Consider the following 13,357-nt stretch of genomic DNA (forward strand, 5'->3'; position numbering starts at 1 on the left):
CCTTCGTCGCCGGTGCGCCCCTCCGGCCCTCCTCGACGTCGCCTCTTCCCTCCCGGCCGGCCCCTCCTCGCGCGACTGCGTCCGTTCGCCGGCGTGGGTGGGTCGTGGCGGCGTGGCGTCCAAGCGCGGCGAGCCTGCCCGGCAGGCCTGCGCGTTGAGACTGCGCGGCGGCTGGCCTCTCTGCTCGGGCGCATGCGTAGGCCAACGGAAGCAGCGGCGCGTGCGCCGAGCCGTGGGGCGGCGTCGGCAGGGGCGGAGAAGGGGGGGCAGGCAGGGGCCTGGCCCCCCTATGGTTCCTAAATTTACATTGAACATTTGAATTTTGATTAAATTTTTATATAAATTAGCATAGTTGGCCCCATACTCATAAAAAACACATACCTGGCTCGGGTGCGTCGGACGCGTCCGACGTGGTGGCGGAGCGCGCGCGACGCGGGCGGCAAGCGACCGCGGCGGCGGCGTGCGCGCACGGCTTGGGCGTGCGAGCGGCCGCGGCGGCGCGGGCGAGCGCGTGCAACGCCGGCGGCAAGCGAGGGCTGTGGCGGCGGGGGACGAGGCGCCGCAAGGCGGGCCGCGACCGGGGACGAGGCGCGGCGAGGCAAGCCGCGGGGATCTCGGCGCCGCGCCTCCCCTGCTCCCTTGGCCGGTGGCCTGCGCGGCGCGGGCGCGGAGGCCGACGCGGGCGGGCGGCGCGACCACAGCCGAGCTCGGGCGCGGAAGCCGGTGCGGCCGGAGCAGGGGTGCCTCGGCGGCGACCGGCGATCATCCCTCCTCGCTCCCCCCCCGGAGGCCCGCGCGCGGCGTCGCGGCGTCGCGGCGTCGAGGCCCTCTTCCCCTCCCTCTCCGGCGACGAGGCCCTCTTCCTCTCCCTCTCTGGCGACTCTCTCCCCGCACGAGCTCTTCCTCCTCGCGCCTCCTTCCTTCAACGGCCTCCCTCCTCCGGCGGCCTCGACGGCAAGCTACTGCAGTGGCCTGCCCCCCTCCCTCCCCTTTGCGGCGAGCAGGGGCTCTCCCGGCGGCAGCTCCTCCCGTTCCGAGGCCGAGCGCGAAGGCGGGGCAGTTGGGAGCCGCGGCGGGAGCAGTCTGACGTGGCCCATAGCGCGCTTGCGCTACCTCCTCTGGATTCCCCGTTCGGGGTGTGTTTAGATCCCAAACTACTCCAAACTTTTCAAATTTTCCATCACATCGAAATCACATCGAAACATTAAATATAGCAAATAACCCATGCATGGAGTACTAAATATAGGTAAATAAAAAAACTAATTGCATAGTTTTGATGTACGTTGCGAGACGAATCTTTTGAGACTACAGTGTCCGATGTGACTTTTTCTACCCATTTTCCAGGAATCTAAACACAGCCTCGGTCGCCCGAACGCTATTGTTCCGTAGCTCTCAGCGTACCCCGCTGCGGGGAAAAAACGGTAAAGCGGCACTGCAGGTTGCGATGGCGGATGGGGTACCGTCCCCAATGCAGAGAGCACTACACCAAGCAGCAGCACGGAGCAAAGGTTCCTGCCATTCACCTATTTAAGGACTCGTACTCTGCTGGGAGCTCTCCCATCCCGCTCTTTCCGATCCACTGCGCAGGTCGTCGTTGCCCTCCACGCCGTCATGCCCCGGTGAGAGGCGAGCTTCCCCGGGCTTCTGGTAGCTTCGAGAAGTCTCAGCTGACCACGGCCATTGTTTCTGTTTTCTTATGCTCCCGCCTAGCTAGCATCTCTGTCTCGAAATTCAGTTGTCCTTTCGCCAATCTTTCTGTGACGTCGTTGCGATTTCCGTTTTGCGCGGGCTGATAAACGGGAGCTCGCTGTCGCACCTGCGGCTCGCCGCTTCGCCGCTGCCCTTTTTGTTGCAAAAAAACCCAGATATCAACTAAAATTTCTTTCGCTCGCCGTCGGTGGAGCTGCTGGTTCTGGAGACCTGGCTGGACTGATAGGAGGATCTATTTGTGTTCTGTTGTTGTGCAAAGGGGTTTTCTAAAACTATTTCGTGTCCTCTCTTGACTCTTCGTCTTCCTCCCCGCGGGCGGTAGGGGAAGAAAAGAAACCGCCTCTGCTCGTGCCATCGTGGGCTGTTCCCCCGTTCGAATCCCCACGAGGTTAGAGGCGGAGTTCCGGGAGAACCCCCGATTGCCTGGTTCCTGCATCCATCGGCGGTTTCTTGCTGATCGACGGTACCTCTAGGATCTAGCCCTGACTTGTCTATTCGATTTCTTTCTAGTGCTTGTTGCCTTCCTCGCACTCCGATTGACTTAGCGGCATTCGCGCGTTTCCTCGATCGGTAGTTGATGCGAGCTTGTGACTTTTTTAGTAGTTGGTGATTAGTAAACAGCGACACACGCTCGAGTCGCCCCCGCGCGGGCGACTGCGGCTCTCTCGCCGCCGCCCCTCACCGTAGCGCCCTCCCGCCACGCCGCCGCCCGAGCAGGCCGCCGGAAGCCCGTGCGGCCTGCGAGGAGGGCGGCGGCGGGGCTCTTCCCCTTCCTTCGGCGGATCCAGGCGGGCGCGGCCGTCGGGGCCTTCGGAGGTGGCTCGCCGGCGGGAGCAGAGCTCCGCGGCGTTGGGGCCCGAGAAGCGACGGATCCGGCATGCTGCTCGCCAGATCTGGTGATTGTGCGCGTGCCCATGGTGGCTGGGGGCATCGCAGACCCAGCGACGAACGGCAGTGGCGCGCAGTAGCTTCTGGCGGTGCGCGCTCAAGTGCTCTGCCCGGAGGTCGGCGCTCGGCGGCGGCGCGCTGTGGCAGCAGGCTGCCACAAGATGCCAGGGCTGTCGGTGGCGCAGGGACGGAGCCTGCGGATCCGGGCTGGGTGGTGCTCGGCGCTCAGGGTCGTCTATGGCGCTCCCTGCGGCGAGTGCGAGTGCGGTGGCTTGTGCAGGCGGTGCGCGGGGCACGTGGGTCCGACGCATGCTTGCGCTCCTGTGGGGCGGCTATGGCGTGCGCTTGCGGGCTCGCTCGGGCTGCGACGACGGCCGGCCGTAGGCGGCGTTTCAGTCGCGTTGCTGGCGGCTGGCTGCGGCTCGGCGGGCTTTGGGGCCGGCCGCGCGCGGAGGTGCGGCGACGGCTATAGGGCGTGGCCCGGCACAGGGCACGCGGACTACATCTGTGGAGAGGGAGCAGGCCGAGTCCAGGCCGGACCTGAGGCGGCGGAGGCAGCGTCGCGCTGGCATGGTTGCGGCGACGGTGTTGGCCGGGCTCGGTGGAGGCCGCATGCAGGCACCGAGATGGAGGTGCGGGCTCCGCGGAGACTGCGCGCAGCCGTCGAGGAGGCGTACGTCTTGCACTGGGGTCGGCGTGGAGCTTCGTTCCGGCGCGGCGAGATGGGATGGCAGGCACGGCTGCGCCGCCGGCCGCGGGGGACTTCTTGCTTTGCCGAGTCGTGGACGTGCAGTTTGGACGGGATTCTCCGGGCGAAAGCCTTGCCGGCTTTTGCTGGTGGTGATGACAACGGAGCCTGAGGGCGTCGTTCTCCCTGTTGGGGGTGTCATCTTGGAGCCCATCTCTTCTGCGCGGGTTTCTCCTTGTGAAAACCCTGTCCACTTGTTGGACGAGCAACGGCGGCGCTTTTGGCGTCGCTACCTTGTTGAAGGCGTTGTTGGTGGAGATACTTCTTGGCCAGGCGGCGGAAGGACTGCCATTGGCGTGGCGGGGCGGCTCGGTGCAGGTGGCGAGCTGAAGGGGGTTGCCGAGCTCATGCGGCGGCGACCAACGTCGTGCTGGCGACCGGGGGTTGCCTCATGTTTGTCGGGTGGGCTGCTTGCAGCGGACTGCGGCGGCTGGCACTGCTTTGCAGTTGTCAGTGCGGCGTGGGACAGCGTCGGAGGGCGGCGCTTGCAGCATCGACAAGGTGGGACGACTTGACTTGCAGCGGATTGTGGTGGGTGGTCCAGCTACGCTGTGGCTACTCCGGTGCGGTCCATCGTCGGAAGATGGCGCAAGCGACAACCTGGCTTGTTGGCGTGGCGACGGAGGCTACTCGTGCGAGTGGGGCAACGAGATGATGTCGCTTGTTGGGCGCGGCTCAGCTGTTTGATGAAGATCTTGGAAACAGGGCAACACGATGCATCATCCTAATGGCGATTTTATATACGAATTCGAGACACGGAGTACTGAGGCGGAAGCGGCGAGGCCCCCGCGTGCGGTGTCTTCGACGTGGCGACGAGAGCGAGGAGGAGTCCAACGGCGGGTGTGGCGAGGCCCCCGCACGTTGTGTTTTCGTGGTGGCGACCGCGAGGCAGCTGGCGTAAGGTCTGGATTCGGCGGTTCTACTCTATCGGATGGTGTGGCGTTGCAGCGGTGCTACAGCGACAGGTCCCGCATGGCGGTGGCTGCTCGGTATGGTGTCGTCTGCTTCCCTCTTCTCCCTTTCGGCGCGGGTCGGTGTCTTCTTGGCAACATGTGTAGATAGGTGGTTGGTCGCAATGGCTTGGTCTCTTTCTGATTATGTCACGTGTTCCTCCGCTTTGAGTGGTTGAGTTCCCCGTGTTGATGTCCCATTCCAACCGGGTGAGTTGAGTTGTTGAGTTTCCCGAGTTGACGTCCCAATCCAACCGGGTGAGTTTTGTTTTCTGTTTTCTTTTTCTTTTTCCTGGCTATGACCTTCCAGGGCCGTAGCCTTGTACTTTTCTGCTATATCAATGAAACGCGTACTATCTTATGTGGTTCGTTCATTTTTTTTAAGTACTTTTTTGAGAAAAAAATGCTGTTGGCATCTAAAAAAAGCGGTGCGCGAAGTGCAGGGTTCTTTATTTTTTTTTCTAGTCCAAATAAAATATTTTGTTCCCGTCCACGTTTCTTTCTCTTTAAAAACGGGATTCTGTTTGGTGCTGCGCTTACTTTATTTTATTTGTCAGTTTTAGCCACCTGTTACACGCTGATGCACTTATTGGTGCTGCTTTATCTGAGTCTTTCCAGATGTCCATCATATAAGTGGCTAGAATCGTCACTTGTTCGGTTGAACATGAATGCAAAGCGAGAGCACTTACTAGCCCATGATACTACTACCCTTTTTTTTTGCTTCATGTGTTATTATCTGAATAATTGATGTCCTATTTTCTGAATTGAGCCAGAGGCTGGGACCTTCAAAGAGCAATAGGACTCATGGAGGCTGGAGACGCAGGAAACGGTTCTGCAGCAGTGGCACAGATAAAGGGAAGTGGGGATGATGCCTCCTGCAAACCGCTGCCTCCTTGCTGCGTCAAGGCCAAGGCAGGCGTGCCTGAATCTGAGGCCAAGTGCCATGATACCGTGGTTTCTGGCTGGTTCACCGAACCCCGGTCACGCTTTGGTACGCTCAAAATTCAGAATCGGTGGCTATTTGGGAACTATTCATATGAACAATGTATGTTCTTTGTGAAGTTCTGATATATAGTCCAAACTGATGTATGTGCAGGTAAAACAAGCAAAGTGCAGTACTACAACAACCCTATGTGGCCTGGTATTTTCTCTCTGTTCTGTCCTACTAATGGACTTACTATGATTTTTTTCTTCAAACATGTTTGTGTTCACACTCAATCTCATTACAACAATATGTTAAATATTGATTATGATATAATGATATAGACTTGCTCACTCTTACCTGGCTAATTTATCAATCTGATAACTTTGGCATTTTTAGATATAAAACTGCCTAACCTGGTGCAGACTTTAAATACCGGTCTAGCTGTGCATGTGGTACCTGCAAAAATGTTTGACCCTACAAGGCTCTTAGGGGTTTATATGTCCTAGTTAGTTAGGATTTTAACCAAACCTTTTTTTTTTCAATGCAGGAGAGGCTCATTCACTGAAAGTGGAGAAGATTTTGTACCAAGGGAAATCGCCTTACCAAGAGATTTTAGTTTTCGAGGTAATTCTTCCTGCTAAATTTGTACTTGAAAAACTGCGCTGCTGAACGTTGTACTGAGAAACGTGTTAATTTCTGTTTTCAGTCTTCAACCTATGGAAACGTTCTTGTGCTTGATGGTATAGTTCAGTTGACTGACAAGGATGAATGCGCATACCAGGAAATGGTTACTCACCTTCCACTGTGCTCAATTCCATCACCGAAAAATGTATGTTTCTTGACCTTAACCTTTTTCTTCTGAAAACTATGAAAACACTGCAAGCTCGCTATATATAGTGATTAAATCGAATTGGAGGATGCCCTTCCCACCTTATGTTGTCTTTTAATCAGTAGCTTCATGTAAGGCTAGCCTTACGATATAGACTTACTAATTTGTGCAGGTTTTGGTTGTTGGAGGTGGTGATGGTGGTGTACTGCGGGAAATAGCCAGACATGATTCAGTGGAGACTATTGATATATGTGAGATTGATCAGCTTGTTATTGATGTAAGAATGATCACTTTATCTAGACTTGAAGTTCAATGTTTAGTGTCAATAGTATTTTTCTGATTTGTCTCTAATTTGTAGGTTTGCAAAGAATTCTTTCCAAACTTATCCATGGGGTTTAAAGATCCCCGTGTCCGACTTCATGTCGGTGATGGTATGTTGAAAATCTGGTACCTGGTGGTATTTTATATGATTATGATAGGCTGTAGGATATACTGCCATTGTTTCTAGCCTCAAACCTTGCATTTCTTCTCGTCATGATTTCATATAGGTCATAGTTGTCTTGTTTTTGTTTTGCAGCTGTTGATTTCTTGAGGGATTCTCCTGAAGGGAAATATGATGCTATTATTGTTGATTCATCAGATCCAATTGGTGAGTTCTTGGTAGTGCTACATCATATATAAGACAGCTCTCTTGCAACTATTATTGTTTCCCGGTCTATGCATGCTTGATAGAGTTCTTCTTGTCCATTTCTTTTACAGTTTTTGAGTCCCTTATCACCATTTGCTGGTTTAGTATCTACGGGCCTGTTTCAGTGTTTCAAAACACACAATTTCATACGGCATAGTTCAAGTTTATAGGAATTTTGGGAACATTTCTGATTTCTGTGTTCGTTCTAGACACAGCATCCATACAATACTGATTTATATATGTGTCTGTTTTCTTCTTTACTTTTTTTAGAACAAGCTGATATGATTTGCTAACATTTACTTTGTTGGTATTAAATTCCGTTTCATATTAATTGTTACAGGGCCAGCTCAGGCACTTGTGGAGAAACCATTTATTCAGACAATTGCTAGAGCTTTAAAGCCTGGTGGTGTTCTTTGTAATCTTGCTGAGAGCATGTGGCTGCACACACATCTAATCCAGGATATGCTCTCTATATGTTGTCAGACATTCAAGGGTGGTGTGCACTATGCCTGGACAAGCGTTCCAACATACCCCAGGTATTATGTACTGCTATTTTTCGAATTCTGCACATGTTCATTTGTTTGTCTTTAGTGGGTTTGTCATATAAAGGCTAAAATCGTAATTAAAAAGTGCATAACTTTTGGGCATATTGGGATTGAAATCACAACATAGCATTTCTGTCAGATCACTGCTGAAGCACTGCTCACTGGTCAGAATAGAAGTACCATTCATGTTTAGGATAATACCATCCTCATAAACTTGTGAAAGGAAATAGTTTTCCTCATCAACAGCTGTGTTTCTGCCGAGGTTTCTTTTTCATAAGAGTTTCTGCCTAGTTAGGGAGGCAGTTGACCAGTTATACAATACTAAGAGTAGGCACAACATTCTTGAATTTTGCATGAATTGTTCTAAGAGTGGACGAATTAGCAAGTATGTGGTTGAATAAGATGAATGTTCTAGACTTTTGAATGAATTGGCCCAAAATATTGAAACAAGTTTGCAATGTCCTACTTTATGAGATTTGCTGGAGCAGGTTATGACAGACAAAATATCAATTAGCAGCTACTTCTTCAGTATCTATCTTCTGTATCTATCTTCAGCAGCTAAGCGGAACTATTTGGATTTGCAGTGGTGTCATTGGATTTTTGCTATGTGCTAAAGAAGGTCGACCAGTGAACTTCTTAGCTCCTGTGAACCCAATTGAGAAAATACAAGGAGCTACAAAAGCTGGAAAGGAGCTCAGATTTTACAATTCAGAGGTTTGTGCAGCGTATTTTGTTGTGCTGGCTACCTTTCCTTTTCAATGTCTTAGAATCTGGTAAAATGACCTACCAATCATAGTATCTTTAAATGTTACATGCCTTTCCTCTCAGGGCCAAAATGACTTAATTGATTCATCATTTCTCTGCCACAAAGGCACTGTCCATGTTGAAGTTCTTGTGATCATAATGTTCCACTTCCCTTTTTTTTCACTTGATATTTAGTATCAAACCAGTGTGAGATTTTTGATACACTTTTCCCTGTGAAATATTATGAAATGAATTTGCTTGTTTGACAGATTCATAGGGCTGCTTTTGTTCTGCCAACATTTGTAAGAAGAGAACTGGAATCATATACTGCTACTAAGACTTCTACTGAAAAGGTGAGCTGCTCTTTTAAATGGTTTGCATTTAGTCTTTGACTCTTTGTGTATAGTGAATTCGTATCTTGAAAAGCTTTTTTGATTGCAATGCTTTCTCTTTCCTTTGTGCATTTGAATTTCACGAGAAGGGAGAGCCCAGTCTACCATAGCTTGATTTAATTCAGTGGTTGCACAAAGCTTTCCATCTATGATCATGGTGATTACTGGGTTATGATTGAGTAGTAACATGGCAGCCCTTGATTTTTTTTTGAATTGAAATGTTCAGGCGTCATAATGAATTATATTGTTGACTTATCACTACAACAATGATAGGGCAGATATGCGAATTCTGCACAGCAATGTTCCACAATCTTAGTAGCACAATTTTTTTATGATTGGTACCACTTGAATACTCATTTACTTCCATTTTCATCTCATGACAGGAGAAACCAAAAGAATCAGTTTCAAAATCGCAGAAGATAAAGATTTTGCCGAACAATGCCATTCTTACAGCTTCCTAGGCTTGAATCATACTCGATCTACCTCTGAGTTCTGATGTATCCAAGCCGGAGTCGTGTATAGTTGTATTCTTACAGAGAAAAACCAGTTGCTGAGATGTTAGTGACGTGGCGCCAGGAGCATAAGTATATACTGGGTTTGTGAGTGATGACTGATTGAATAATGGGGGAATTGAATTGCTGTGATGCCTACTGGAATAATGTGTTCCCCTCTGTTTCTGTTGTTTGGTGTGCATAATTTCCCAACTTGGAACTTGTAAGACCTGTTGATGTAATATAGTCCTTGTTTGCATCTGTCCTGATACATCATCTACTTCATGACTGTCGTTTGGTGTCCCCCCCTTTTTTTTTCAGACTAGAGTTCTGAAAACTTGGTAACTGATGTGCATGATATATTTCCAGAAGACCGAGCAGATCTTGGAGATATGGAGGTGTCACAATTGTTGTGAAACACGTCCTTAATGTTGTGTTGTCTCTCTCCCTAAGCAATCACAAGACCAGGACACGTATGAGGGATTGTTTTTTTCCTCTAAAATTGTTGATTACTCCCTACAAATATACTTCTATATATGTACTTCGAGCTAAGCCTAGAGTACACAACTACACATGTACAAGGACTCACTGAAGTTGATTATTTAAAATTTAGTTCTCTCATGTATGTATACTTCAAACTAGGATATCGTCCTATTGTTTCGGTAGGAGCTCAAAAACTTGAGAAGGATTACGATTTCTACTACTACTTTTCGCTTTTGGACAATTGGACTTCTGGTTTTAAAAATTTGAACCGAATCCGATCGTTTTATAATAGAAATGGTTGGAGTTTGCGCTCCCTCCAACAATAAGCATCACAGGCTTTGAGCATTCACATTTCATTCGGATTGCAGGCGGGACGAGTTTTTAAACGAACCCGCTTACCCGCCCCGCTAAAACAGATGTGGCGATCTACGCGGCAACTGCAAATTTTAGTGGCCCAACATTCGACAGCCAACCAAAGCCCGTGGCCAAGAGGGAAAAGCCCACAAGGCCGCAAGACCCGCAATACCAGTAGCAGCTCCTGCTCCTTCCGACGCAATCCCCGTGCTCTGCCGCCTACCGACGCCACGCGCCGCCGCCTACCGACCCCCGCCCACCACGCGCTGCACAACTCCACCATGCCACCAGCGCTGCCCGGCCACCGCAAGCACTACTTCACCGGCTCCAATTCCTCCGCAATGTCGTGCTCTGCCACAAAACCTTAGGATAGGGTTTCCACTGGGATTTGTCGTGGCCGCTCGTCGATTCGCCATCTTCGGTCGCAACGCCTCGGCTTCCTCAGCTCCGATGGCTTCCTCGCCCGAGTAATCCTCCGCCTGCATCAATCAAATCACCAAGCTTAGTTGATTGATTCCATGTACTAATAATTCCGAGCTCACGCATTCCATCACCAAGTGTAAATTCTCGATAGAAGAACCCGGTTGACGTGATTTACTCTAGCGTATCCTTTGTGCAGAGGTGATTGCGGCTGCTAAAGCGAGCTGATGGATGCGGCAGAGGGATGCGATCTGTTCGGCTGGCATTCCTCCCATAGGGAGGAGGATGGGGAGGAGGACGGAGAGGAGGACACCGCAGGTGGATCGGGCTGCACAGGATTTGATCAGCGACAGGGATCCCAAATTCGATCTCACTCAACAGTGTAAGCAGTCATTTCCTATAATTGTTGTCTTTCCCGATCCATCCATGATTAATAAATTGATTGATTGTTTCATCACCGGTCTCTGCGGGTTTAATCTTCAAAAGTGAGCATTATGCATAGGAGTAGGATGCTAGTATGAATAGGAGTGTTTCCTCATACAGTTTGCCCTTGATTTTCTAGCGCTGATTGGTTAGTTGTACTTATTTAATGAATAAATTTTGACCCAATGTTGTCTATATCTAGTTATGTAGGAAATCAGATGTCAACTCTACAATATGAGGCTGTGCCAAGAGAGCGGGTTAGTCAAGCAAGAGAGCAGCAAGCAGGTATGCAAACAGGACTACAGGATCCTTCAACTGCAGCAGCAAAGAGCATGTCAAGAATACAATCATTGTTGAGACGGAAGTCCCCAGGAAGGAATTAGATTGTGAGGTCCCCATTACTGAACAGGCGGCTAATGTCACCGAGTATTGTTGTTAAACAAGGTTAGATTTGACTTCACCATCTCTACCAGCTGCATTGTTTCAAGTTAATATGTTAGCTTGATCTATAATTTCAGATGTGTTACTTTTCTGAGTATGTTAGCTTCATGTTGTCCTAATTAGTACCTGCATACTTTTGGTGTAGATGCAGCTAGATCAACTAGAAAACGCAAACTTAGATCTGCTGTTTGGAAAGAGTTTGAGCCAATTTATGAAGGAAACTTAATTGTACAAGCTAAATGCATTCACTGCTTGGATATATTTGCTGCTAATCGAGAGAATGGTAGAAGCGCCTGTCGTAGGCACTTGGAAGTGTGCAAATTTAATTAGTTTCAATCTTGTCGCTTTACCTCATGATGGTCTTACAATGACTGCTGCTGCTATTATCAGTAGACTATAAGGTCTGGTTGACTTTTAGGCGTGCTTAACTGCATGGACAAGGTGTTGAACTCCGATTAATTAAATAAATATGTCGATCGAGTTGATTTACTGTGTATCCTAGTAACATTGTGGCATTCATTTGCATCTGCTTTTCTTTTTGTTTTTTCATCGGTTGATTAGGAGGAATCGAACGGGGAGCTGCACTCCTTTGTCATTGTAGCTAGTCCATTAACTGTTCCAGTGTTCCTACACAAAGCTACCACCTACAGCTACAATAGATAAGCTAAGCACTCACGTCTCGTCTCTGTTCTGCACCGTCGATGATAGAATAAACATGTGTCTGCTGGTCGTTAAGTGTCAGTGAGTTAGTAGTTACTGCTAGTAGTGTTTACTGCTGCTTTCTTCAACTACAAGAAGCCACGTACACACAGTGGTGCTATGGCCGGCCCCTCATCCCAAACACCAATCGACCTATATACCTACTTTACTGCAAACGTGGTAGAGGAAAAGATGGACAAACTCTGTGCTGTTCCTACACAATCTACGCTACTGTAGAAGCAAAGCAAGAGCACTAACACTCGTCTGGCCGGCCGTTTCATCTCTGTTATTCCCCGTTGATGGAACATAATATAGCAAAACATAAGTTGCAGGGAGAGAATAAAGCGTATGGCACCAGGCCTCAAGTTTAAACTGGAGTTCTAATTGTTCCTGGAGGATCGATGTCATTGCAAAATTCAAGTCTTTTGTAAACAAAGGAAGACTGTTTCATTTAATTAGGTGCATGGTCGTACTTGCCAAAGATGTCGGTCTAACCATGCTCAGATGATGAGCCAACAAGCAGTCTTCTGGGCTAACCTTTGCAAACAAAAGGCCGTCCATCTCAGAAGATTGGCCCAGGCCACAGAGCGCTCAAAAGCTTGTGTTATGCGCTATTTTCCTCCCTTCGTGCAGGCGGCCAGCTCCATCGTCGTCGTAACTGATGACTGAGCGTCCCGTGGCATTCCGTTCCAGTGTCTGCACCTCCAGATTGCTCTGCTCTGTATGGGGATCGCTCAAACGCCTGCTTGTTCGACCATATGCGGCAGGGCTCATATGCTCGACGGCGGCACAGTACTAATTAAGCTGGTGCGGTTTTCTTCGTGCAGGCAGCCGACTCCGACGACCGAGTCCCGCCGCCATCGTCGTCGTGCACCTCCAGGTGATCTCGTTCTCTGTAAAATAGTGGAGAAGCTTCTTCCCTACCGTAACGAGACACAGCTAATCACCGATCGAGTTAATCACGAATAAGATAGTGAAGGTTCATACTGTCCGGTCCGACATGTGTAAGTCTGTACTCCCTCCGTACCCAAAAAACATGACGTTTAGGACAGCGACACGGTCTCCAAAATACAACTTTGACTTCTTATTTCTCTAAAAGTATTTATCAAAAAGTGATATATGTATACTTTTATAAAAGTATTTTTCAAGACAAATCTATTCATATAATTTTTACATTTTCAAACTCAACAACTTAAGAATTATTCATGATTTATATTATCAAAGTTTGACTCAAATCTTGTCATAAACATCAGGTTTTTTGGGTATGGAGGGAATATCTCTGTAAAATAAACATAGACAACACTTCTATTAGCCCATTCTTTAATAAGAGAGAAAACTTCTACGAGAGCAAATTTTCCTTTCATATATATATATATATATATATATATATATATATATATATATATATATATATATATATATATATATATATATATATATATATATATATATATATTCGAACTGTCCCCCATATATTTGCTGCAGGCTCTAGGAAATAATTTATTTCTAAAATGGAAGCTTTAGAAAATGAAATTAAGCAGTAAGAATTTAAACTAAGTAAAATTCCTGATGAGCTATATGAAGGCACCGATCTGGTCCCCCATATATTTGCTGCAGGCTCTAGGAA

At 48.7% G+C, this 13,357-nt stretch overlaps 1 protein-coding gene and 1 long non-coding RNA gene across 11 annotated transcripts; both read left to right on the forward strand.

Moving 5' to 3' along the window:
* The first annotated feature begins 807 nt into the window (after window positions 1–807).
* Window positions 808–9,181, forward strand: LOC120670108 (spermine synthase-like). Of its 8 annotated transcripts, none has more exons than XM_039950103.1 (12): window positions 808–4,335; window positions 5,070–5,287; window positions 5,393–5,437; window positions 5,769–5,845; window positions 5,928–6,050; window positions 6,223–6,327; window positions 6,409–6,481; window positions 6,628–6,699; window positions 7,079–7,274; window positions 7,868–7,997; window positions 8,297–8,380; window positions 8,803–9,181. In XM_039950103.1, the coding sequence occupies exons 1-12, from the start codon at window positions 4,061–4,063 to the stop codon at window positions 8,878–8,880; spliced, it is 1,476 nt and encodes a 491-aa protein (XP_039806037.1). In that variant the 5' UTR covers window positions 808–4,060; the 3' UTR covers window positions 8,881–9,181. The 8 variants fall into 8 exon arrangements, with proteins under 8 accessions (XP_039806037.1, XP_039806043.1, XP_039806038.1 ...); XM_039950109.1 differs by having other exon boundaries at window positions 1,479–1,619; window positions 5,753–5,845; XM_039950104.1 differs by having other exon boundaries at window positions 1,479–1,619.
* Window positions 9,182–9,896: 715 nt separating this feature from the next.
* On the forward strand, window positions 9,897–12,832 carry LOC120671139. Of its 3 annotated transcripts, XR_005673517.1 has the most exons (4): window positions 9,900–10,267; window positions 10,367–10,549; window positions 10,793–11,034; window positions 12,558–12,832. It is a non-coding gene; the product is annotated as an uncharacterized LOC120671139 (long non-coding RNA). The 3 variants fall into 3 exon arrangements; XR_005673518.1 differs by lacking the exon at window positions 12,558–12,832 and having other exon boundaries at window positions 9,897–10,214; window positions 10,793–11,357; XR_005673516.1 differs by lacking the exon at window positions 12,558–12,832 and having other exon boundaries at window positions 9,898–10,267; window positions 10,793–11,357.
* The last annotated feature ends 525 nt before the right edge of the window (window positions 12,833–13,357 follow it).

The sequence above is a fragment of the Panicum virgatum genome, chromosome 4N (genome assembly GCF_016808335.1).
Source record: "Panicum virgatum strain AP13 chromosome 4N, P.virgatum_v5, whole genome shotgun sequence".
NCBI classification, from domain to species: Eukaryota; Viridiplantae; Streptophyta; class Magnoliopsida; order Poales; family Poaceae; genus Panicum; species Panicum virgatum.